Genomic DNA, 27,901 nt, shown 5'->3' on the forward strand with positions numbered 1-27,901 from the left:
TCATATTGAAGAATCATCAGGAATATTTGTTATATCTGGAAATTGGACACTTGATGCCACCTGTATATGTAGGTTCAAGGTAAAATCAATAAGAGATTACAGTGTGTAAGGTAAGATAAATTCTTAAAACATAAGTCAGTTGTCAAAACATTATTTTTTACGAAGAATTTTGTTCATCAAATAAGTTGGAAATGACTTTTTTCACTTTTAGATGAAAGTCAGTTTCCTTCACAATGCTCTCAATTTTCACTTATGGACGAAAGTCAGTTTCTAAAAAAATCATCAAAACACTATCCGATTTGCTAAGGGATCGTTTGATTCAAAACAAGGATATTAAAGAGTATAATCCCCCATCATATAAAGATATAAATATATTACACAAATATTTTAATTGAAAAACTTATTTTGAAAGCTAATATAAATAATCAAGCACAGAATAAACATAATATCAAATTTTATATCAATATTAATATTCTATCTGAATAGAAAAAGTCATTCGTCAGAAAATAATTTATTTATAAATAACTTTCATCCTGACAAATGTAGATAAATAAATAGTAGCATTGCAACATAAATAAAGTTTAGATAGAAGCACTAACCATATCATCAGAGTAGACTTTATCAAACTCATTGTCATGTTCATTGGATAGGTTAAAGCTTGGAGGTTCAAAATTCTGAAAGAGAAAATCCATATTACTGAAATCAAAATAATCATCGCAATTTATCATCTCATTTGGATCACTTCCTTGGGTATCACTCACATGTGATGTAGTGACAATATTGTTGGGTTGAGACATGTTTGGTTCACCATTATATTGCTGAAAATTAACATTTGCTACTCCCAATCCATTAATTGTCGTATTTCCAATATTTGTATCCGGCATTATTGAATATGTTGCTACATCCAAGGCGTAGTCATTTTGAGAATGATGGATCTCAATGTTAAACTCTAGCCCAGGTCTATAATAAGCGCTTCTAATATTTGATCCTTGTGATCCCAACAATTCAGATAAAGGTACCTGTTGTTGTTGTCGTTGTTGCCCGGCAACATTGTTAGTTTCGACTGATGGTAAAAATGGGGTATCGAATGGGTTGAGGTATTTGGGATAAACTTGAAGTTGTGGTTGATAGACCTTTTGCAAAGTTGAACTCTCTCCTTTAGAAAAAATATTGCTATTTGGTAGAAATGGAATATCTAGGACTCTTTGGGTTTTTGGGTCATATTGTTGTTGTTGTAGATTTGTAACATTCATTTTAACATGAGACGTCATCCCAAATTTTCTAAGGCTACTTCTTTGTGTAGAACCACTTGAGAATCCTAATTGACCTGATGGATGTCGAGTAGATTTTTTCTTCTTTGGAACTCTCCAAGTCTTGTTACGATATTTCTATGAGGTGTTAGAAAGAAAAATAATTAAAAGTAAATTATAAATTCAAAAAACAGATACTACGATAGTTGAAGACTTGTCTAAAAAGAAAGAGAACAAAGGTTGTAGGAAGAGCAACTGTAACGCTTAAAAAGGATATTCAAGTTGAGATATATATCACGCATAATCCATAAATAGATAGAATAATATATTGTTTTAGCTAAGAAAAAGCATTTTAAAATTGCATGTTCACAAAAGTTTCTTAGTTTAAAAAGATTACAAGAACTTATTTCAACATCTTTGATATATGGCTAATCATGTGGTATATATATGATTATGATATTTATGGGAAAATTGATATATTTATCATTTGAACTAATTTTGAGCTGAGTGTGTTTTGAGAAAGAAGTCATTACTTTCAATTGAAAATATTTTTGATGTTTGATATAATAAAGGGGCAGCCCGGTGCACTTAAGCTCCCGCTATGCGCAAGGTCCGGGGAAGGGCCCGACCACAAGGGTCTGTTGTACGCAGTCTTACCTTGCATTTCTGCCAGAGGCTGTTTCCAAAGCTTGAACCCGTGACCTCCTGGTCAAATGGCAGCAACTTTACCAGTTACTCCAAGGCTCCCCTTCATGTTTGATATAATAAGTGAACGATAAATCTCTCTTAAAAAGATATAAACTAAAGATAGATGATGATATTATTGAGTGGAATATTCTTTTAATAAAAGCTTTAACTACTAATGGTTCATATTAATGTCCAAATGTTCATTGGCGAAAGTGATATAAAATCTTATTTTACGAAAAATGACTTTCCAATTTTTTCCCATAAAAACGTTTTTTGCGTACAAAAAAAAATTCCTTTACATGAAAATATCTTCTCAAATAAATAATTTTTCCTTGTACCAAATACTCACAAATATTACATAAATAATTCACTACTTAAAAAATTTAAGGATGTACCTGGAGATGACTAGCTATTTGATACCTAGTAAGATCAGGCTCATTCATTAACTCAAGAATGTCAGTCAGAAAACATCCTACAAAAAAATTCATAACAATGTAAGATCATTTTAATTTAACATACATCCCTAAATTAAGATAAGAAAGATGAATTAAATACAATAATTAGTTTGAGCATCTTAATCTCAAGTAAGTTGACAATGATTATAAGTATGAAGTCATACATAATTGTAAAGTGAACTTACTGCCTTCATCAAGTTGGTTCGCAGCTTCCACAAATTTTTTATGAAGATCCTCAGTCCATTCAATGCGAGTCTTCGGTACAATAACCTGTCTCTTTTCTTCATTAATCAATTTTCTCTCTTTTTTACTCCTCAATTTGCACTTTTCATTAGATACAACATCAGTTGAAGTCTCATGGATATTATTGCTATCAATATCATCAACATGCTTGTGATCACCATTTTTTTCGAGTCCTTCTCTAGCTTTTTCCTTTTGTATTTTTTTTCGAAACACAAAAGGCCACAAGTACTTCACAACTACTTGGTGAAGTGACTTTTGCAGGTATAGATAAGCTCCACTTTCAAAAGCTTTCTTTGCTAAGTGTGTATTATGTTTATCACATACACCTGCATTGTTATTTTCAAAATCCTAATCATTAAAATTAAATCATATTGTAAACATCATGTTAGGGTTAAATCAGTTTTTATCTATTATAAAAAATAGATTCTTACAAAACAAACGTTATCGTATCACTAAAAGCAAGAATTAGCGCCGTAGAATTTATGTATCTAAATAACAAATTAAAATCCATCGCTAATTCCTTTTGATGACATAGTATCAACAAAATCTATTTAGCTAAGGGTTATTTATAGATAAATTAATGATGGATTTGATAACGAATTATTTTTGTAGTGTATAAATGTCATAAATGAAGAGTAAACTTGAATACTTACAAAGTGGAACTATATCTAAGGCCACAGCTTGATCCAAAAGATGAAATGAAAGCAAGTCAGGTGAATTCAGATTGATAATCATCACATCAATTTTTTCCTTTTCTTTGGAGAGCATTGACATTCCTTCTGAAGCAATATCAGCTGTCCTAACTGTATCAATACACTTTAAAAGTCAATAAAGAACAAGAAAAAAAATATGCGTAAAAATTATCATAAGGGTTTGTAAAAATATTTGGAAAGTTTCAATTTGGTGTATTTTCTAGCCGGAGTATCTCAAATAAAACCGTTATGAAATTATTTAAGCACTAACAAAAGATTATATTTTTTTAGAAAAATCTTCCTTTTATTTTTCTGTTAGATTGTACTATAAAAATGTTCTTTTTCATGTCACGCATATTAATTTTTATGTTCTAATGATAATTAATTAGTTTATTTATTACAAAAATAATTACTTGTTCTATACATGTGTATTGTATGAACACACAATAACTACAATAATAACATATCCAAAGTAACTTCTACCAATGCGGTCAGAAGAGGATTGTGCGTATGCAGCCTTAACTTTGTAAAGTCTTGTATACTATATGATAAATACAAAATGTAGCTAACAAAGAAACTCACGTAAAAAATGATTAATGAATCAACAGTCAATGAATACTAACAAAGTAGTTGGATAATCAAAAAAAAAAAAAACATATTGATGCCCCTAAAATATGCTTAAATTGTTATTTAGATACATTGGCACCATAGATATGAATTGAAAAGGACGGAGGAAAATATTTCAGAAAAATAAAAAGGATTTTTTCTTCTTCTTGAAAGTTAGGTCAAAGACAAACAATTTTTATATCAAGGTCAACAATAATAATAGCCAAATTGACTCTTATCAGGTCCTCTCTTTCTCTACCTTTTCGTTGTTCTAATCTTGTGACTTTAGGATCTAAATAGTTTTTTTTCTCCAGATTATACATAGATTTGTAAAAATCAAAGATCTAAACTTTAATCAAAACTTATATTTGAAGGATTTAAATAATTTTTCATCCAACTCATCGTCGCTCTAGGTCAATAGACAAAGAATATTTTTTTTCTTTTTTCTATAAAAAGACCAAGAATAAAACACATATGTAAGTTGATTAAGTAGATAAAATGATCAATATAAACTATGTCTCTTAAGGGGATATCGGGATGAAATTTAAATGACAAAATAATTGATAAAAAACTATTACCGTCTTTAAAAATCATATACAGATCTACAGAAAAAACTAATCGAGTGTGTGATAAGCATACAAAAGAATTTTAAAAAAAGAGAATCATTTATGAACTAGTAAAAAAAATATAAACAAGTACAAAACTAGTGTTATACAACAAGGAAAAGAGATTCAAGATCTATACGAGTAATGAAATCTAAAAAGTGATCAATGCAAAATAAAAAAAATGAGATAACAAACATCATATCAACAAAATCTAATATAAAAATAAAATATATCAAAAAAAACTTAAGTTCTATGTAAATCTTTTGGAGATATCTATATTTACCTTTATATTCGTAGGACTTGAGCAAATCAACCATCCCACTTACAAATTCTTTATCGTGATCAATCAACAACACACAAACTTTATTTGTCATACAAAGATAAGGAGTAGCCATGGCATTATCTAATCCTTTGGGATTAGACTGAGGATCTTGTTCTTCGAAAGTAACAAGGAGGAGTTACTTTGAAGGACGAGATCCAAGAAATAAAAGGAACGCAGATTATATTTATAAGTCTTTTGTACTTTTTAGTTGAAGCTCGAATTTGAATTGATCTCTCCCTTTGAAACTTGTTTATATAGCATCCTTCTCTAGCTAGTATGCATATTATTGTTAACAATATCAATAATTATTTTGAATATTTTTCCATTTTTTTGAGTCATGACAAGATTACACTTTTGTCTTTTCTTCATTTTTTGAGTCATGACAAGGTTATACATTTATCGTTTTTTCTACTTTTCCTTTTGAAAATTTAATATGGAGGGAAATATTTTCTTGATGAAATCATTATTTAATGTTTAGTTAATTAAATGAAGAAAATGACCAAAATTGTCCCTTATCTTTGCTTTAAGACTCAAAATGATCCTCATCTTTTTGTTGGGAGCACTAATAGTCCTTCTTCTTTGTAAAAATGGTGCAGTTTTAGTCTTCCAAATAACTTCCGTCCAAATTTACAACGTTTAGCTCCTTTTGTCCATTCATTAAGCAACAATGAAGGTTAATTATTAAGGTTACCAAGTGAATTAATTTTGAGCGGTATTGATTCGACTTATCAATTTATAGATATACTAAATTATTATAGACCATTAAGATATTGATTATCAATTTAATTGTTATTTTTTTATTAAAATAAGCATTAAAACACAATCAAGCTAAATAACATCTGCGCAGTATGCAACATCTAAAATACTATTTATTATAAAGCTAAATATATTATCAATATCCAAGTTAAATATGCATATCCAGAAATCCTAAAGAAAATATTATGAGAAACCTAAATCTAAAATATCAATATCCAAGTTATTCAACATGTAACTATTGATATAGCAAAGCAAAACATGTAAATTGTCAAGAATTTTAGAAATACACTTCACGTCGAAAATAAGAGCTCGTTACTATAGATTAAGCATAAAATTATAATTTAATATTTATTATCGGGTTATCGATTATTCGTTAAGAAAAAACAAAAATCGTTATTAAATCGATAATTCTCAAAAGAAATAATAATCTAAATCTTTTCCGAATTGTAAGTTATTTGAGGCCGTGGATCTTTCGGAAACAACCTTTATATCTAGGAAGGTAAAGGTAAGATGTGTGCACATTCTATTCTTTCCATACCCCACTAATGAGACTATATTGAGTATGTTATTATTTTTACTGAATTCATAAATTTAATAACTTATTATCGGTAAATCAATAATATTTTATCAATTTGAGTTATTGATTTTGATTGTGTTTAACTTAAACAACCCTACCAAAAGATTGGAAAAAATATCAATATAATTATATCAATAAATCTTCTCATAATATTATGGAGATCATGAATAATGAAGAAATTTTTTAATTTAATTTATTAAATGACACGCAAGTGAACGATTTCGTTAGTGACTGACGAAAAATATTTGGCAGACTGACTGCACTATTTTTACAATGAAAGACTATTAGTGCTCCATATGAAAGAATGAGGATTATTTTGAGTCTTAAAGGCAAAGATAAGGGATAATATGGTCCTTTTCTCTACTTAAATGTATGTTCTAAAAAATGTCATCAATTATAAGAAAAAAGGCTTATGTCCCTTAAGGAATCTAATGTAAGTTATTTTCGTTTAAGAAATATTTTAATTCTTCATTTCAATTGTTTCAATCATACTTATTTATTATTATTAATTATTAATTAATGTTCAAAAGTGTCTTAAAATTATTATTTTCCTATCATATCCTTCACATTATATTATTATTAATTGTTGAACTGAACTTTTAAAAAGTTACATTTAAAACAGCCCACAATATTCATGTTTAAAACACACAAAAACAAACTATTAATTAATGAGCAACAAAAAAGAGTCAAATTTATCGGTTACAATTTTGTTTTAATTACTGACTCTCTTCATGATATCGGAATCTCCATCATCAACAATCATTAATTTCAATGGAAAATGAAAATTAATTAGAATTCGAGAAATAAGAAATAGAAGTTGACCTCTATCAACGATATTGCCACATACTTTTTATTTTTTTATTAATTATTTCATTTTCTTATTTATTTAAAGTCGAGTAAAAGTGTTACAATCCAAAAACTCGATTCATGATGACACCTATGTAACCCACCAGTAGATGAGCCAACCCATATCCTGAAATGACAGTAACATGCAGATTGGGTAGATTCATCAACCAACGAGATCAGAAATAAAAACAATTTAAAAGACAACACAACGGAAAACAAAAACAACATCAATATATACACAAAATGAGTATACGAACAAATCCCACAACCTAGTGGTCGAAAGTACAAAGCTACTATAAGAGTACAAGTTTCAAAAGTAGATCAAAAAGTACAGACTTGTCTCATTACAAAAGACTAGTTAAAACTATATAATGAGGGAGATAAATTGAACTAAGACGCCATCAGCTCGTCCTCTATCTCCGAAGAACTGTTGCTAAAATGCTTGAATCATCCCTGTGCATTAAGAAAACAGATGCAAAATGTAGTATGAGTACCAAAACAACAGGTACCCAGTAGGCATCATAGATCGATTGAACTTGAGAAGTAAAAATAATATGAAAAGAGAGAAAGTAAACAATAACAAGAGGTCATAAGAACGAGGCGATAACAGAATTCTAATAATATAGCTCACGAGTCCAGAAAGAACAAAGTAGTGAAGTAAAACAGCTATCTACAACCTAACTCGAACCCCATAAGCCCGATGAGTACACTAGATACAATGATACCCCAAAGTCAAGACTCAAACCCAAAGATTAGAAGCATGCCCGAACTTGAAGTTTGCTCTGTCAAAAGATTCCAAATAGCTCAAGGAACTTGTTCCCCAAAAACAGATACAATCCGTGCTCAGAAACAAGCCAAAACAGATCTTGAATTGAAACATTCACCAATTTACCATTAAAGGACAAGAAGAGGTCTACCAATTTATCTCAAAGTTCAATAATAATAATAATCAGCTTGACTCTTATCAATTTCTCTCTTTCTCTTCCTTCTCGTTGTCCTAATCTTGTGACTTTACAATCTAAATAGTTTTTTTCTCTAAATTATATATATATTTGTAAAAAGCAAACATCTAAACCTTAATAAAAACTTATATTTGAAGCATTTAAATAATTTCTCCTCCAATTCATTGTCGCTCTAGGCCAATTGGCAAAGAGTATTTTCTTCCCTTTTTTCTACAAAAGGACCAAGAATAAAACACATATGTAAGTTGATTAAGTAGATAAAATGATCTATATAAATTCTGTCTCTTAAGGGATATCAAATGAAATTGAAATGACAAAAAGATTAATATAAAATTACAACTTTTTTTTAAAAATCATATACATCTAAATATACAGAGAAAGTTAATCAAATGTGTGAAAAGCTTCCAAAAGAAGCGAGTCATTTATTAACTAGTCAAAACAAAACATAACCAAGTACAAAATTAGTGTTAATGAAAACAAGGAAAAGAGATTGAATATCTACAAGATTAACAAAATCTAAAGAGTGATCAATGCGAATGAAAAAAATGAGATAAAAAACATCATATCAATAAAATCTAATATAAAAATAAAATACATCAAAACAAACTTAAGTTCTATGTATATTTTTTATTTACCTTTATATTCGTAGGACTTGAGCAAATCAACCATCCCACTTACAAATTCTTTATCGTGATCAATCAACAACACACAAACTTTATTTGTCATACAAAGATAAGGAGTAGCCATGGCATTATCTAATCCTTTGGGATTAGACTGAGGATCTTGTTCTTCGAAAGTAACAAGGAGGAGTTACTTTGAAGGACGAGATCCAAGAAATAAAAGGAACGCAGATTATATTTATAAGTCTTTTGTACTTTTTAGTTGAAGCTCGAATTTGAATTGATCTCTCCCTTTGAAACTTGTTTATATAGCATCCTTCTCTAGCTAGTATGCATATTACTGTTAACAATATCAATAATTATTTTGAACTTTTTTCCCTTTTTTTGAGTCATGACAAGATTACACTTTTGTCTTTTTTTCATTTTTTGAGTCATGACAAGGTTATACATTTATCTTTTTTTCTACTTTTCCTTTTGCAAATTTAATATAGAGGGAAATATTTTCTTGATGACATCATTTTTTAATGTTTAGTCACTTAAATATATGTTCTAAAAAATGTCATCAATTATAAGAAAAAAGGCTTATGTCCCTTAAGGGGTCTAATGTAAGAGTTATTTACCTTTAAGAAATATTTTAATTTTTTATTTCAATTGTTTCAATAGATACTTATTTATTATTATTAATTATTAATTAATGTTCAAAAGCGCCATAAAATCATTATTTTCCAATCATATCCTTCACATTGTATTATTAATTAATGAACTGAACTGTTAAAAAGTTACATTTAAAACAATCCACAATATTCTTGTTGTGTTTGTTGTTGATTGTATTGTTGGGCTATATGTTGATCAGAATTGAAATGATAATATAGTGTATGTGTGCATCAGAAATTGCAAGTTTCTGCTATCAAAAAAATACAGAAAAAGCGATTGACAGGGCCCTTTTGTCTGTCGCTTTTTATGTATTTTTTTAAAAATAAATTCCAAAAAAAGCGACGGACAAGGTCGCCTTGTCCGTCGCTTTGTTCTTCGTATGAAGAAAATGAAGAACAAAGCGGCGGACATAACAATATTGTCTGTCTCTTTCCTAAAAATAAAAAAATAAAAAATAGCGATGGACTGCGTCGCTAAGTTCTTCATGTTCAAGAAAAAAGCGACGTTGTCCGCCGCTTTCCTCAAAAATAATTTTTTTAAAAAAATACAAATAAGCGATCGGACTGCATCATACATGGCGACACAGTCCGTCATTTTTGGAAAAGTGTCGAGACAAAAAGTGAAGGAACTGACTGCGTCGCTTTTTCATCAATTTTAACCAAAAAAGCGATGTTGTCGTCACTTTTGTCCGTTGCTTTTAACATTTTTTTAGTAGTGTTCATCCCAAAGTTCAAATTAGCATAACTTGAGTTCTTAAGCTCAACATTTGATGATTCAAAGCTTGGTGTGTTCGGAAAGTTTGGAGGAACATGTTGGAGTGTGCTGGGGATCACTCATTTGAGGCACTTTTGGCCCAACGGGGCTACCAGCCCAATGAGGTACTCTTGGTGATTTTTATGCAAACATTCTCATTTTAGACTCCAAAAACATGATGTTCTGAAACTATTTTTGATAGTGTGGCAGCGTTCTGAGGCCATCTGAAAAAGAAAACTCTAAAAACATGATTTTGGAGCGCGCGGTCTGATTTGAGGTAGGCTATGACTTCACTCTCTTTAAATTGAGCAAATGAGTGTGACTTCATGTTGATTATATGGAATTTAGGTTTGTTAGGATCTTGATTATGATTAGTTACTTAAAAATCATGTTTTAGGCTTATTTCGGGGTGCTTTTGGGAGCTGTGAGCATGCGTACTTGTTTAGTGATCATCCTTACCTTATGGCTTAGATTATTCTTATTTTTTGATGATGTTGAGAGCATGCTTGGACTTAGCCTAGGTGTAGACTAGTGTTTTCCTTGACTTTTGTATTTTGGAGCCTATAGGCCTTACAACCTCTCCAATGTCGCTTCAGACGGCTTAGAAGAAGACTTAGATCTGATAAACAGAGCCTTAGCTAGGTGGTAACTCAATTTCGATGTCCTTTTGTCCATAGCTCTTCTTTTCTATGGCTTTGTCACTTCCTTGAGTTTTTCTTTGGTGTGGAAGTCATTCCATGTGTAATACCCCTCAAAATTTTCCCTACGGTTCAGACCCTTCTTATATTCGGGTATGGTCGAACTTGAGTATTATGGAGCGTTTGCATGATTTAAGATGAGTCTTTGAGAGATTGAGCAGCATTAGAGGTGATGTGGGGTCATGAAGGACCCCTAGGACCAAATCAAATCCAAAAGATTCATCGTGGCTAAGTTTGAGGAGGAGTTCGCATAAGGGGTTGACTTCAAACGACCCTATCTTTTGAAGGACGACAATCTGGGTGGCCCACGACCTATTAAATTAAAGTTCATCATGTCTTCTTTCTAATGATAACAAGAATGTATATTTTGGAGTTTGGAGTCAAAAGATATAACGATCCTAAGACGAACTAGCACGACAGGGATTTCAGGCCTGGGTTGCAATTGCTGGAAAACTGGGCTTGGCGCAATAGTGGCGCAATGCGCCATTATCGTGCCAGGAACATGCCTCAGTAGTTTGGTCCCTCGAGCGGTGCGCCACTACGAGGTGTGCAGGGTTTTCCAAGCCAAATTTCCAGAACCCAAAAAAAATAGCCTTGGCGCTGTAAGGGCGCAACGCGCCACTATCGCGTCAAGAATGTGACTCAGTAGTTTGGTCCTTGGCGCGGCGTGCCACTATCAGATGTGCAGGTTTTAGGTGCAATCGGCCTGGCACTGCAATGGCGCGACGTGCCACTATCGAGCCAGGAGCATTTTTAGACTATTTTCAGAACTTTTGAGAAGGGGCAATTTGGTAATTGTTCCAAATTATATATGTATCATCCTTGAACATTTTGGGGACATATTTTCAGCCCCCACTCTCTCTTTAGAAAAGCCCTAGAAGTCTCTTTCTCTCTCTCTCTTCTTTTTCTTCTCCATTTCTAGCAAAGAGTTGTTCCAAGAGCTTCAAGATTCAAGTTGCCATTGAAGACCCCACAATCCCACAATAAGGTTTCTTCAAGAATCTATTCTAAGTTATGTAAGGCTATCCAAAACATGGGTTGAGTCCACCCATATGCCCTACTCTTGCTTGAGGTTAGAGGTCCATGAGAATGGAGTTTCTTGGTATGGTTTATGTTTGAATGAGTTTTGTCTCCTATTAATTTGACTTTATTGGTGTTGATGTTGTTGACCTAAGAAGTTTCTAAAACCTTCATGTTAGTATTAGTTAATGGAGATGACTTGTTATTATGTTTTGTTATTCTCTTTAACCATGTGATTATGATGCATAAGTCAATTTTCTTGAATGTTCTATTCTACTTGAATTGTTGGTTTAAAGCCTTAGAGTTGTGATGAGTCCTAAGAAGAGGTTATAAATGCTTATCTAAATAAGGCTTGATCGAGTTGATTGGAGGATAGAATTGATGAGTGGACGAGGTCCTAAATGGGACTTGCCATTATGACTTAATTGAGTTGAAATAAGAATAGAGTTGATGAGTTGGCAACGTCCTATATGAAACTAGCCATGAGGGCTTGTTTGAGATGATTGGAGGGAGTCTTATGAGCATGGAGTCATGGGAGGAGTATCGAGCACCGAAACGGGTAAGAGTATAGTCCATACTCGAACCCCAGAAACTACGCTGCCAATGTAGGCAGGGATGTGCAACACCCCTAAAAAATTTTCCCCAAAAATTCGGGCCTTCCTTGTACACGTGTGGGGCCCATCGTATTTATTTCGAAGTATGTGCTTGAGTTAAGATGAGTCCCTGAGAAATTAAAGAGCGTGGGAGGTGATGTGGGGTCATTGAGGACCCCTAGGACCGAGCTAAGTCCAAAAGATCCGTCGTGGCTAAGTTTAGGATGAGTTCGTATAAGGGTCGAATTTCAATGACCCTATCTTTTAAAGGACGTTAATCTGGGTGTCCCACGACCTATCAAATTAAAGGTCGTCGAGTCTTCTTTCCAATGCCACTAAGAACGTATATTTTGGAGTTCGGAGTCAAAAGATATGACGATCCTAAGATGAACTAGCACGACAGGAATTTCATTTTTGGCCTGGGTTGCAACTGCTGGGGGAAATGGCCTTGGCTCTATAAGGGCGCGATGCGCCACTCTCACGCCAGGAACATGCCTCAGTAGTTTGGTCCCTGGTGCGACGCGCCACTAAAAGTTGTGCAGGGTTTTTCAGGCTAAATTCCCAGAACTTAGAACAATGGCCTTGGCGCTGTAAGGGCGCGATGCGCCACTATCGCGCCAGAAACATGCCTCAGTAGTTTGGTCTCTGGCGCGGTGTGCCACTGCGAGGTGTGCAGGTTTTAGGCGTAATTGGCCTAGCGCTGCAATGGCGCGACGCGCCACTATCGTGCCAGGTGTATTTTTGCCTATTTTTCAGAACTTTTGAGAAGGGGCAATTTGGGAATTTCCCCAAATTATATATGTATCACCCTAGACTATTTTGGGATCATTTCTTTAGCCCCCACTCTCTCTCTAAAAGCCCTAGAAACCTCTTCTCTCTCCCTCTCTTCTTCTTCCTCTCCAAATCCTTCTCCAACAAGAAGAGTTCCAAGAGCTTCAAGGTTTGAGTTTTCCATTGAAGACCCAACCACAAGGTTTTCTTCAATTCTTCACTAAGGTATGTAAGACTATCCAAAACATGGGTTGAGTCCACCCATGTGCCCTACTTTTGCCTTGAGGTTAGATGTTCATGAAAATAGAGTTTCTTGGTATGGTTTATGTTTGTATGAACTTTCTCTCCTATCTATTTGATGCTATATGTGTTGATGTTGTTGAGCTAAGAAGTTCCTAAAATCCTTCATGTTAGTATGAGTTGATGGTGATGACTTGTTGTTACGTCTCGTTGATCTCTTTAGCCATGTGATTATGTTGCTTAAGTCAATATCCTTAAATGTGCTATTCTACTTGAATGGTTGAGTTGAAGTCATAGAGCTGTGCCGAATCTTAAGAAGATGTCATAAATGTTTATGTGAATGAGGCTTGATTGAGTTGATTTGATAATGGAATTGATGAGTGGACAAAGTCCTAAATGAGACTTGACATTATGACTTAATTGAGTTGAAATGAGAACCGAGTTGATGAGGTGGAAATGTACCACATGAAACTAGCCGTGAGGGCTTGTTTGAGATGATTAGAGGAGTTTTATGAGCATGGAGGCATGGGAGGAGTATCGAGCACTAAGGCGGGTGAGAGTACAGTCCATACTTGAACCCCCGAAACTACGCCGCCAATGTAGGTAAGGATGGAACCGTTAAAGTCGGATGCTTCCCTTGGGATCGAACCGTTAAAGTCGGATGTTTCCTATTCTTATAATCCTGAAATGATAGGACTTGACTAATCGATGGTATCTATGATTAGGGAGGAGTTCATGCCCTGGCAAGGTATAGACGGACGTGGCAACAACGTCTGATTGTTGTACTATCACCGGCTTATAGGTGATGATTGTCGGTTAAGAGAAACTCCCATTTAGGCCTTGATAGTGCTCCGAGTCAGTTGAGTTAAGTGGCTTATGAGTTAGTCCTATCTAAAAATTCTTGTTGGACTTAGGACATTTGAGTGAGTTGTTATGTAGATAAATATGAGTTAAGATCTTGAGTTGATATTGATGCTTTCTTGATGTTGTTTCCTCCGGCCATTTTACATACTCGTACATTCCATGTACTGATGCCATTTGGCCTGCATCGTTTAATCATGCAGCGACAGGTACCAGAGATCATCAACCGGCGCTCCGTTGAAGATTCACTTACACTCCCAGCTAGTTGGTGAGTCCTCCTAGTTTCCGGAGGATGTTGAGTTCCTTGTATAGTTTTTTTGTTGTTGCTTCCTTTAACTCGATTGTTGGTAGCCATGGGCTTGTCATTGGCACCTTCTAGACTTTGATAGAGGCTTCATAGAGTAGAGTGTGGAGAGGTTGGACAGTTATTTTAAGGAGTCCTATTGTACTTATTTCGTTGAGTTAATCATGTTTGGCCTTCGGCCCTTATATTATGAATAGTATGTCATGATTGAGCCTTTCTTTGAGCGTTTATGACTGATTGATAAAGTGATTGAATCAGGTGGTTCGCTTGAGGGTCAGAAATGGCTTTCAAGTGCCGGTCACGTCTAGGGTGCCCTCTCGGGGCGTGACAAACATGGTATCAGAGCCCAGAGTTCAAGTGTCCTAGGGAGTCTATGGAGCCATGTCTAGTAGAGTCTTGCTTATGGGTGTGTCGTGCACCACACTTATAATCAGGAGGCTATGAGACATTAGGAATTGTTTCACTTCCTTCATACTCTGAATTCGTACAATGGAGTTAAACTCTATGAAACTTCCCTTCTAATTCGTGCATTTATACATTACAGATAATGCCTCCAAAACGTACTGCTAGCCAGAGGAATGTTGATAACGCCGAGATGCCCCAGTCCGAGGCACGCCTGGTAAGGGCTAGAGGCCGACCTGTGAGATACTCGAAGGCACCCCACGTGCCAGCTACTCCACCTGCACCCATATCAGAGGCAGAATTTTGAGGGGCAATTGCAATGCTCACGCAATTAATGGCTGCCCGGAATGGTAACCAGAGTTCGCCGGCTCTCAGCTCTAGTTCCCAGGAGCCATCTGCTGCCACTAGAATTAGAGACTTTCTGAGGATGAATCCACCGGCATTCACGGATTCTAAGGTAGATGAAGATCCGCAAAACTTTATTGATGATATGTGGAAAATTCTAAAAGCTATGCATACTACGGAAATTGAGGGGGTTGAGTTGGTGTCTTATCAACTCAAAGATGTGGCAAACATTTGGTATAACCAATGGGAACAGGGTAGGGGCGAGGATGCTGAACCTGCTAGATGGGATAAATTTGAGGGAAGCAAAAGTGGAGGAATTTGTGAATCTAAAACAAGAAGGCATGACCATTAAGGAGTATAGCCTGAAGTTCATCCAGCTGTCCAGGTATGCTCCAGAAATGATTCCTGATGTGAGGTCAAAGATGAGGAAGTTCATCTCCTGATTAGGGAGGCATGTGAAGAATGAGTGCAAAGCAGCATTGTTGATCTCCGACATGGATATTTCGAGACTAATGGTGTATGCTCAATAGGTAGAGGATAAGAAGAGGAAAGACAGAGAGGAGCATCTGAGCAAAAGGGAAAGATCAGCTGGGCATGAGAATGAGCAGAGGCAAAGCAAGGGCAACAGGTCCTTCTTCTAGAAGAGGCCTTCCAACTATGCCTCATCTATCGCCAGTGCACCAGTGCCGCAGAATAGGTATGATCGGCAGGGACAAGGTCGCCAGAATTTTAGGCCCCAGGGTTCTTAATCACAGGCCAGTATAAGTCAATATGTGAGGGGGAAGCCACCATACAGTAAGTGTGGTAGGCTCCACTTAGGAGAATGCAGAGCAGAAAGGGTTGGCTGTTATAAATGCGGCCAAATAGGCCATTTTCAGAGGGAGTGTCCAATAGGGGGAAATAGAGTCCAGCATTCTGCCACCGCACTGTCGGCTACAGGCAATCAGAGGGGAACTACCTCGGGCACCAGCGGAGGTACAAACCATTTATACGCCATGGGTAGTCGCCAAGATCAAGAGGACTCTCCAAAAGTCGTGACGGGTATAATTCAAGTCTCTTCTCTTGATTGCTATATTTTGATGGATCCGGGTGCCACCCTATCTTTTGTGACTCCTTACATGGCTAGTAAGTTTAATAAAATTCCCGAATGTCTTCTTGAGCCTTTCAGTGTAGCTACTCTTATTGGTGATTCTGTCTTAGCTGAGAGAGTCTATAGAGACTGCACTGTGTCAATTCATCACAGGGATACCTTGGCCGACCTAGTTGAGTTGGACATGGTTGATTTTGATGTGATCCTTGGCATGGACTGACTTTATGTCTGCTATGCCTCTATTGATTGTAGAACTCAGGTTGTCAAGTTCAAATTCCCGAACGAAGCTGTCATAGAGTGGAGGGGCAGTCCTATTATGCCTAAGGGTAAGTTTATTTCTTACCTTAGGGACGGGAAGCTAATCTCAAAAGGGTGCATTTATCACCTAGTCCGAGTGAAAGATGACGATATCGAGTCTCTATCCCTGAAGTTGGTTCCGATTGTCAACGAGTTTCTGCATATCTTTCCTGAAGATCTGCCTGGAGTCCCTCCTGATAGGGAGATCGATTTCGCGATTGATATTCTTCCTGATACCCAACCTATCTCGATCCCTCCCTATAGAATGGCTCCGGCTGAGTTGAAGGAGTTGAAGGAGCAGCTGAAAGACTCTTTAGATAAGGGATTCATTAGGCCAAGTGTCTCCTCATGGGGTGCTTCGGTCTTATTTGTGCGGAAGAAGGACGGGTCTCTTAGAATGTGTGTCGACTACAGGTAGCTGAATAAGGTCACCGTAAAGAACAAATACCCTCTCCCCAGAATAGATGACTTATTCGATCAGCTTCAGGGTGCCACGTGTTTTTCAAAGATAGACTTGAGATCCGGCTACCATCAGTTGAAGGTGAGGGAGTGTGATATTCTGAAGACCGTTTTTCGGACTCGTTATGGCCACTTTGAATTTTTGGTCATGTCCTTTGGGTTGACTAACGCCCCCGCAGCTTTTATGGATCGCATGAACTGAGTGTCTAGACCATATCTTAATATGTTTGTGATTGTATTTATAGATGATATTCTGGTCTACTCCAAGAATAAGGAAGAGCACGCCCATCATCTTAGAGTCGTCTTACCAACTTTGAGAGAGCAGGTATTGTATGCAAAGTTCTCCAAATGTGAATTTTGGCTTGCATTAGTGGCTTTCTTAGGCCACATCATATCCGGAGATGGTATTCAGGTTGACACTCAGAAGATTGAAGTTGTGAAGAATTGGCCCAGACCCACATCCACGATAGAGATAAGGATCTTCTTGGGTTTGGCCGGCTATTATTGAAGTTTTGTAGAGGGATTCTCCTCCATATCATCACCATTGACTAAGCTGACCCAAAAGAAGGCTAAGTTTCAATGGTACGATGTTTGTGAGGAGAGTTTCGAGAAACTAAAGGCCAAGCTAACCACTGCTCCTGTCCTGACCTTGCCCGATGGAACAGAGGGCTTTGTGGTCTACTGTAATGCATCCAGAATTGGTTTGGGCTGTGTGCTGATGCAGAGGGGAAAGGTGATAGCCTATGCTTCAAGACAGCTTAAGGTTCATGAGAAGAACTACCCAACTCATGACCTTGAGCTAGCAGCCGTGGTGTTCGCCCTTAAAATTTGGCGCCACTACTTATATAGAGTGCATATTGATGTATTCACCGATCACAAGAGCTTACAATATGTTTTCATCCAGAAGGAACTCAACCTGAGGTAAAAGAGATGGCTCAAGCTACTCAAGGACTACGACATGAGCATCCTTTACTATCCAGGTAAAGCTAATGTTGTTGCTGATACTCTTAGCAAGTTGTCTATGGGTAGCACTACCCATGTAGAGTAGGGAAGGAAGGAATTGGCGAAGGAGGTACATAGATTAGCCCAATTGGGAGTTCATCTGGAAGAGAACAATGAAGGTGGAGTTACTGTTTAGGATAGGTCTCCATCCTCACTTGTATCAGAGGTAAAACATAAACAAGGCCAAGATCCCGTCCTTCTCCAATTGAAGGGAGTTATTCACAAACAAGAGGTAATGGTTTTTACCAAAGGGGGAGATGGTGTGTTGAGGTATCAAAATAGATTATGCGTGCCTGATGTCAATGATGTTCGAGAGAGGATTATGGCCGAAGTGCATAGTTCTAGATACTTTATTCATCCGGGCTCCACAAAAATGTATCATGGTTTGAGGGAAATCTATTGGTGGAGCAGGATGAAGAGAGATATTGCGGAGTTTGTTTCCAAGTGCCTGAATTGTCAACAGGTGAAGGTTGAGCATCAAAAGCCATGTGGTTTAGCTCAAAATATAGAAATTCCAGAATGGAAATGGGAGATGATCAACATAGACTTTATCACAGGCCTACCAAAGTCCCGAAAGCAACGTGATTCAATTTGGATGATTGTGGATAGAATGACGCAATTCGCTCACTTCTTGGAAGTTAAGTCTACTGACACCACAGAGGACTATGCAAAATTATATATACAGGAGATTGTCAAATTGTATAGGGTCACCCTGTCTATCATCTCAGACAGAGGAGCTCAATTTACTTCCTAATTTTGGAAATCCTTTCAGAAAGGACTGGGTTCAAAGGTGAACCTTAGTACGGCCTTTCATCCCCAGACGAATGGCCAAGCGGAGTGCACCATTTAGTCATTGGAGGATATGTTGAGGGCATGTGTGCTTGACTTTAAATGAAATTGGGATGATCACTTACCCCTTATAGAGTGTGCATATAATAATAGCTATCATGTGAGCATTCAAATAGCTCCTTATGAAGCTTTGTATGGAAGGAGGTGTAGATCACCCATTGCATGGTTCGAAGTTGGTGAAGTCGAGTTAATTGGGCCCAATTTTGTTCACCAAGCCATCGAGAAGGTGAGAATCATTCAAGATAGGCTAAAGACAGCCCAAAGCCGCCAAAAATCTTACACCGACGTGAGGAGGAGAGACTTAGAGTTTGAGGTAGGTGATTGGGTGTATTTGAAAGTGTCACCCATGAAGGGTGTCATGAGGTTTGGACAAAAAGGGAAGCTCATACCTCGATATATTAGTCCTTACCAGGTTTCGAGGCAGATTGGGACTGTTGCCTATGAGTTGGAGTTACCCTCAAAGCTAGCCTCTATTCATCCGGTATTCCACGTTTTGATGTTGAAAAAGTGCTTAGGCGATCCCTCATTGGTAGTCCCCATTGATAGTATTGGAGTTAAGGATAGCTTATCCTATGAAGAGATTCTGGTCCAAATTCTTGATCGCTAAATCCGCAAATTAAGGAATAAAGAGATTGCCTCAGTTAAAGTCCTGTGGAGAAATTAGTTTGTTGAGGAAGCCACGTGGGAAGCAGAGGAAGATATGAAATCTAAATATCCACATCTATTCATGCCTATCGATGAGAATGTTGAAGGTAATGTCTATTTCCTTGACTTGAATTCATTTGTGTATTTTGAGTTTGATTGGTAATTGTTTGAGAAATTGATTGGTTGATTGACCGAACTCTGATTGTGATTTGTACCCCGAGTCCATTTTTGGCCACTCGTCATTCGAGGATGAATGATCCCAAGGGGAAGATAATGTAGCAACCCTCAAAATTTTCCCTAAGGTTTGGACCCTTTTTGTATTCGGGTAGGGTCGAACTCGAGTATTGTGGAGTGTTTGCATGAGTTAAGATGAGTCTTTGAGAGATTGAGCAGCATTAGAGGTGATGTGGGGTCATGAAGGACCTCTAGGACCAAATCAAATCTAAAAGATTCATCGTAGCTAAGTTTGAGGAGGAGTTCGCATAAGGGGTTGACTTCTAACGACCCTATATTTTGAAGGACGACAATCTGGGTGGCCCACGACCTATTAAATTAAATTTCATCGAGTCTTCTTTCCAACGCCACCAAGAATGTATATTTTGGAGTTTGGAGTCAAAAGATATAACTATCCTAAGACAAATTAGCATGCCAGGGATTTCAGGCCTGGGTTGCAATTGCTGGAAAATTGGGCTTGGCACCACAGTGGCACGATGCGCCACTATTGCGCTAGGAACATGCCTCAGAAGTTTGGTCCCTGGCGCGGCGCGCCACTACGAGGTGTGCAGGGTTTTTCAAGCCAAATTTCCAGAACCTAGAAAAAAATGGCCTTGGCGTTGTAAGGGCGCGACGCGCCACTATCGCATCAAGAATGTGCCTCAGTAGTTTGGTCCTTGGCGTGGTGCGCCACTATCAGATTTCCAGGTTTTAGGTGCAATCGGCCTGGCGCTGTAATGATGCGACGCGCCACTATCGCGCCAGGAGCGCTTTTAGCCTATTTTCAGAACTTTTGAGAAGGGGCAATTTGGGAATTGTCCAAAATTATATATGTATCATTCTTGAACATTTTGGGGACATATTTTCATCCCTCACTCTCTCTCTAGAAAAGCCCTAGAAGTCTCTCTCTCTCTCTTCTTCTTCTTCTCCACATCTAGCAAAGAGTTCTTCCAAGAGCTTCAAGATTCAAGTTGCCATTGAAGACCCAACAACAAGGTTTCTTCAAGAATCTATTCTAAGGTATGTAAGGCTATCTAAAACATGGGTTAAATCCACCCATGTTCCCTACTCTTGCTTGAGGTTAGAGGTCCATGAGAATGGAGTTTCTTGGTATAGTTTATGTTTGAATGAGTTTTGTCTCCTATTAATTTGACTTTATTGGTGTTGATGTTATTGACCTAAGAAGTTCCTAAAACCTTCATGTTAGTATGAGTTGATGGAGATGACTTGTTATTATGTTTTGTTATTCTCTTTAACCATGTGATTATGATGCATAAGTCAATTTTCTTGAATGTTCTATTCTACTTGAATTGTTGGTTTAAAGCCTTAGAGTTGTGATGAGTCCTAAGAAGAGGTTATAAATGCTTATCTAAATAAGGCTTGATCGAGTTGATTGGAGGATAGAATTGATGAGTGGACGAGGTCCTAAATGGGACTTGCCATTATGACTTAATTGAGTTGAAATAAGAATAGAGTTGATGGGTTGGCAACGTCCCACATGAAAATAGCCGTGAGGTCTTGTTTGAGATAATTGAAGGGAGTCTTATGAGCATGGAGTCATGAGAGGAGTATCGAGCACCGAAGCGGGTAAGAGTATAGTCCATACTCGAACCCCAGAAACTACGCTACCAATGTAGGTAGGGATGGAACCGTTAAAGTCGGATGCTTCCTATTGGATCGAATCGTTAAAGTCGGATGTTTCCTATTTTATTGTCCTGAAATGATAGGACTTGACTAATTGATGGTATCCTTGATTAGGGAGGTGTTCATGCCCTGGCAAGGTATGGACGGACGTGGCAACAACGTCTGATTGTTGTACTATCACTGGCTCATAAGTGATGGTTGTCGGATAAGAGAAACTCTTATTTAGGTCTTGATAGTGCTCCGAGTCAGTTGAGTTGAGTGGCTTGTGATTGGTCCCGTCTAAACCTTTTCTTGTTACTCTTATAATACTTGAGTGAGTTGTTATGTATATATATATGAGTTGAGATCCTGAGTTTATATTGATGTTTCTTGATGTTTGTTTCATCCGGCCATTTTACATACTCGTACATTCCATGTACTGACGCCATTTGACCTGCATCGTTTCATGATGCAGAGACAGGTACTAGAGATCATCAACCGACGATCCATTGAAGATCCACATACACTCCCAGCTAGTTGGTGAGTCCTCCTAGTTTTCGGAGGATGTTGAGCTTTCTTGTATAGTTTTATTATCGTTCCCTTTATTTTGATTTTTGGTAGACATGGGCTTGTCATCGGCACCTTCTAGACTTTGATAGAGGCTTCATAGACTAGAGTGTGGAAGGTTGGACTGCTACTTTTGAGAAGTCTTATTATATTTGCTTTGATAAGTTGTTAGTGATTGGCCCTTGACCCTTATATTATGAATAGTTTGTTATGATTGAACCCTCCTTCGAGTGAATATGATTGAATGATAGTGTGACTGAATTAGGTGGTTCGCTTGAAGGTCAGAAACGGCTTTCGAGTGCCGGTCACGTCTAGGGTACCCTTCCAAGGCGTGACATCATGGTGGTCCTATGATGATAATTTATTTTTGTTGATTCATTTGAGATGTTTCATCCGCGGTTTGAGGTCTGGGCTTTGTGCTTTCCTATTATGGGGGCCCGTTATCCTCTACGGAGTTGATACCTAGTGGCCTGACTCTTGATTGATTCCATTAAGAGGCCTATTCGCGGTTTGTGGTTTGGGATACGCACTATTTGGTTCTGGATTCACCATATGTTTTTCTCAGTAGTTATAGCTAATATGTGCACCCGTCGAACTTATCGGTATTTGCTTGGATTTTTATTTAAACTTTCAAAGATGTGTACCTTATGGGTTTATGAGGGTCCAATTAGGTGTAGTTAGCTTGTAGTTACTCTAATTTGGTCCTTTTATACACTTGTTTGCATTCCTATATAGAATTCTGCTCCTTGACCTTCTTTTTGTGTTATTCCCACTTTTCATATTGCTTTTACTTTTCAAGCTTAGTCTTCCAATGATGCCTATTGAGTATATGTTATTTTCATACTAATACTACACTGCATATGTTTTCGTGATGCAGGTCCGAGTACTAGTTACCAGCGCTAATTTGAGCCTATTGTAGTCTAGTTCTGAAGGCAAGGGTGAGCACATGGCATCCTGGATTTACCTGTCACCTTCTATATAAAGTGACTAGTCTTTTTCTTTATGAGACAAACGTTGTTTCTGTGGTTCACTTTTGGGACTTGTATCTATTTTGTAGTTGTTCTATACTTGTGACTTCTAGGTTCTGGGAGGGATCCTTTGATTTGTCTATATATTTTATCTCACGAACCGAATCTAGGTGTGATGGTACCTGTCCTTTACCACCAGAAAAGTCAGCCTAAACCCTAATATTTACGGAGAATAAAACGGAAACAGTCTAACTAAGTAAGTAATAAACAAGAACAAAAGTCTTTCAACTTAAATACCCCCAACTATTGGTTTTCACATATATCATCCAGTAAAGGAAAATAAAACTGAAAAGAAATACAAGTCTCAATATGTCTTCAACTCTCAAATAGAGTAAAACATAAAAATACAAGAAATCTAAAAGTTCGTTAGATAACAATGGCTACCTCTCACAATCCCCTGAAAGCCTCGAATAATCAGAAGGGATGGGTGATCAAAATCCAGGTTCAGAACCTACATAAGTGTAGAAGCAAGGGTGAGTACCAAACAACACGGTGACCAACAAGCTAACTAGCAAAACTAAGTAAATCTAATAGAAAACACGAACTTCTTTCCAACCAAACCCAACCTCTGTAACTAAAACCTGCACAGAAATCAGCCCAACCTAACAGTTCATACTAAATATTTTAATAAGTTTTAGATCATAACTCAATATCATAAGATATAACATACAAGTAATCACAAATCACATATAAGCATCAATCTTTCACGCACAGATATGCAGAACATACATATGCACACTAAATGATCATGCTTGTGTACAATCGCCGGCAAAGACCTCAACATGATAATCTCTGATAAAAACTGACCTCGGTCCCACAATAGCTGACCAAAAATGGCCTCAACCTCACCGGAAATGACCTCGATAATATAATCCCATTGGAGATGACCTCAGGGATATAATCCCATCAAAAATGACCTCGGCAACATAATCCAATCGAAAATGACCTTAGTAATATAATCCCACTGAAAATGGCCTCAGCAATATAATTCCATCAGAAATGACCTCAACAATATAATATCTCTGAACGAAAATAACCTCGGCCTCACAATCATATACCTCTCATCAAAGTGGTTCAGAACCAATGCAAACAGTATGCTCACACAAATAATGAGGAATAATCAATTCAAACAAACCACAATCATAATCGGACTATTAAGTATTTCATCAAATACACATAGATATCTAGATCACGGTATGTAATATTCAATTCTCAACAATAACACACATCATCGTTTATTAACCCCATCGATTAAATTACATTAGTTCATCTCACAATTCAACCCATAACTTCATTCACATTACTCCCCAACACATATACACACGGGAAATTCAGAATTCTAAAAGATTCATAGAGTTTTAAGAGTTCACTTGCCTTAACCAATACACTATCAATCAATCCACGTGAGCCTTCCCCTTTTGAATGCACTCCGAATCACCATAATCTATGCAAATACAAACCATCAATCAAAATATGAAACAAACAACACCCAAATCATAGTTTTTGGAAACTGGGCCTAAACTTATCCGAAATGCCCGAAAACCCGATTCCAAAAATGAGAAAACAAATCCAAATTTTTTTACAAAAACGTCATCTTTAAAATATTTGGGATCTACTAGTGAAAACAGAAGTGAATTCGGACTTAAAACAATCCCACAATCCTCAAAACATTGAAACTAACCAAGTTCTTGAAAACCCCAAATTTTCTCACTTGAAATCTCCAAGTTCTGGCTAAAATTAGTAAATAATTAACAAAAAATGATGAAATCATGGTAAAATAACTTACCCAACCAATTTCCCTCAAAATTTCCTCAAGAATTCACCTTCCCCAAGCTTCCCAAGCTCCAAAAATGGTGAAATGGAGTTTAATTCATGAAATGGTGTTTAGACACTGTTCAGGGGTCATTTTCCCTCCACAAATGTGGATAACTAACTCCACTACAATGGAGGCTAACCAAAAGACCCTCCATGAACGAGGCATAAGCTCCACAAAAGCGGAGAAGAGACATTGGTCCATTCGCGAAGGTGGCCAAGTTTCCACGAATGCGGAGAAGGAACTCCATACCTTCCGTGAACGCGGGCAAGTCTCCGCGAATGTGGAGAAGAATCTTCAGGAACCAGAAACAGCAGACCACAAAAATTCACTAAGACTCAAATCTAGGAATCAACCATCGAGATTTGTTCAAAATCCCATGCACACAAACCATATATACAACCCTACTAAATTTGACGTTTCGGACTCAGTGGAACTATCAGAATTCTAATTTGCGGTCTCCTTGAAACAGAACTTGATAAGTTGCAACTAAACTTATTCCAAACCTTAAAAGACTAAAATTCCCTTGGATCTTCCTAAAAATACACAGAAACTCTACCCAGGCCTAAAATTATCCTCTGAATCCAACAAAGTCGTCAGAATTAAATTTCGAGCATCTGATCCTCAAACATTGACCAAAATCAACTCTATGGCCAAAAACTCAAATATTTCCAACTCCACATATGAAAACCATGATACAACCCTGAATATGATTCCATCAACTCTTCTGGACCAATTACAATATTCTGGAACTAATGGAATTAACGAAATTTGATTTTGAGACTCGAAACTCTGAATGACCTTAAATATCATTTTGAGTCATTTTGAATCTCTAAAACTCAGAATTTACAAAAAATCTCAACTTTTCAAGAAAACCCATGAAAAAGACATCAAATATCAATCAACTATGACTTGGGAAAACTACCGGAAAAGGTACAATGGTCTTTTTATAAAAAATTCTAAAAATGACCTTCAGGGTTATTACATCATTCACCACTAAAAACCATGTTTGTCCTCGATCATAAAGTAAAATAAAGTACCTAAAACCTTGAAAAGCTATGGATATTGAGCCCACGTGTCATCATCCGATTCCCAAGTCGCCTCTCCAACTGAGTGGTGCCTCCCACTGTACCTATACTAAAGCTATCTCTTTGGTCCTTAACTTATGGACCTGTCTATCAAGAATGGCTATGTGCTCCTTATCAAAAGTCAAATCTTAACCCAACTCTTCCATGTCAAGAGATAACACAAGAGACTCATTCGGAAGAACATACTTTTAGAGCATGAAAATATGAAACACAGGATATACTGCTGATAAGCTAGGTGGAAAAGCCAATCTATAATACACCTCTCCCACTCACCCTAAAATCTCAAATGGGTTAATAAATTTAGGGCTAAGCTTTTCCTTCTTTCTGAAATGCATCACGCCCTTCATAGGCGACACTCGGAGCCAAATATGGTCCCCTTCCATGAACACCAATGGTTGAACTCTCCTATCCGCATTGCTCTTTTTCATACTCTGGGATATCAAAAGACTACCCTGGATCATCTAAACCAGCTCCATGGCATCTCTAAGCAAGTCCGTGTCTAAAGAGTCCATCTTAGCTGAATTGAACTACCCAATATGAGATCAACACCACTTACCATACAATGCCTCAAATGGGGCCATCTGAATGTTGGAGTGATAACTATTTTTGTAGGCAAACTCTGCTAAGGGGAAATATTGATCACACCTAGCACCAAGATCAATAACACATGCTCAGAGCATATCCTCCAACACCTGAATTGTCTGCTCAGACTGGCCATCAATTTATGGATTAAAAGTTGTACTTATATCAAGCTTACTACCCAAAACCTACTATAATTCCTTCCAAAAATGCGAAGTAAACACTGAACCCCAATCCGAAATAATGGATAATGGGACACCATGAAACCAAACGATCTATACAAGCGGCTAACTTATCTATTAGGTACTTCACTTTAACTAGAATGAAATGAGCAGACTTGGTTAGTCTGTCAACAACCACCTATATAGAATCATAACCACTCATAGTGGCTGGAAAACCTACAACGAAGTCCATGGTGATCTGTTCCCACTTCCAAATAGGCATAGGCATCCTCTGACTCATACCTCCAGGCCGCTGGTCATCACACTTAACTTGTTGACATGTAAAATACTTGGACACAAACTCTGTGATGTCCTTGTTCATCCTACACCACTAATAATGTTGACTAAGGTCATGGTACACCTTTGCCATGCCCAGATGAATGAAATATGGGAATAATGGGCCTCTTCTATTATCAGTCTAATGAAATCACCTACCTTGGGCACACAAATCCTACCCTCAATCCTTAAAACCACCTTTGAATCAAGTTTAGCTGCCTTGGCTTCACCTCTCATCACCTTATCTCGAATGAGACATAACGTTTCATCATATAATTATCTCTCCCGAATATGCTCAACTAAGGAAGAGAAAGCCTCAGTAAAAACAATAAATCCTCCACTCTTCTTAAAACCCGCATTTGAAAAAAGCTGTTAGCTAACCTCTAAAGCTCTCTAGCCAAGGGCTCCTATCTACACTAATCACTGTGAGACTCCCCATACTAGGAGCATTTCTACTCTAAGTATATTCCACCACATTGGACTTCCACTATTGATACAAAATAGTTATATCATAGTCCTTCAGTAGCTCAAGCCATATACACTGTCTCAAGTTTAGATCCCTCTGACTGAAGATGTACTAAAGACTCCAGTGATCAGTGAATTCACAATGCACACCATACAAGTAATGACACCATAGCTTCAATATAAATACCACTATTGTTAAATCATGGGTAGGGTAGTTCTTCTCATTAACCTTCATCTTTCTAGATGCATAGGAAACTACCTTTCCTTTCTGTATCAAAACTCCACCCAAGTCAATACTAAAAGCATCACAATACACGGTGAAGTCTATACCCTTCTTGGGTAGGGTCAAAACAGGAGTTGAAGTTAGCAAGGCCTTGAGCTTTTGGAAGCTCGCCTCACACTTATTAGACCAATGAAAATCTAC

General features: G+C 37.0%; 1 protein-coding gene across 1 annotated transcript; it reads right to left on the reverse strand.

The window, feature by feature from the left end:
- Nucleotides 1–27,249, reverse strand: LOC129892947 (two-component response regulator ARR11-like). The gene is made up of 9 exons (XM_055968452.1): nt 27,172–27,249; nt 24,991–25,143; nt 23,581–23,616; nt 23,420–23,486; nt 3,289–3,438; nt 2,578–2,961; nt 2,333–2,409; nt 600–1,388; nt 1–60 (listed from the first exon to the last, which is right to left on the reverse strand). Exons 1-9 carry the CDS (start codon nt 27,247–27,249, stop codon nt 1–3), a joined length of 1,794 nt encoding a protein of 597 aa, XP_055824427.1.
- Nucleotides 27,250–27,901: the final 652 nt, after the last annotated feature.

The sequence above is a fragment of the Solanum dulcamara genome, chromosome 6 (assembly GCF_947179165.1).
Source record: "Solanum dulcamara chromosome 6, daSolDulc1.2, whole genome shotgun sequence".
Classification (NCBI taxonomy): Eukaryota; Viridiplantae; Streptophyta; class Magnoliopsida; order Solanales; family Solanaceae; genus Solanum; species Solanum dulcamara.

Bases quoted from the DNA above. Each gene is read 5' to 3' on its own strand.
- LOC129892947 (XM_055968452.1), bottom strand. From the start codon at position 27,249: ATGAGAGGTGAAGCCAAGGCAGCTAAACTTGATTCAAAGGTGGTTTTA. The intron at 23,487-23,580 runs GTTCGTGTTTTC...ACACTTATGTAG, and splicing joins TTGGGTTTGGTTGGAAAGAA to GTTCTGAACCTGGATTTTGA. The intron at 1,389-2,332 runs GTACATCCTTAA...AACACCTCATAG, and splicing joins AAATAGCTAGTCATCTCCAG to AAATATCGTAACAAGACTTG.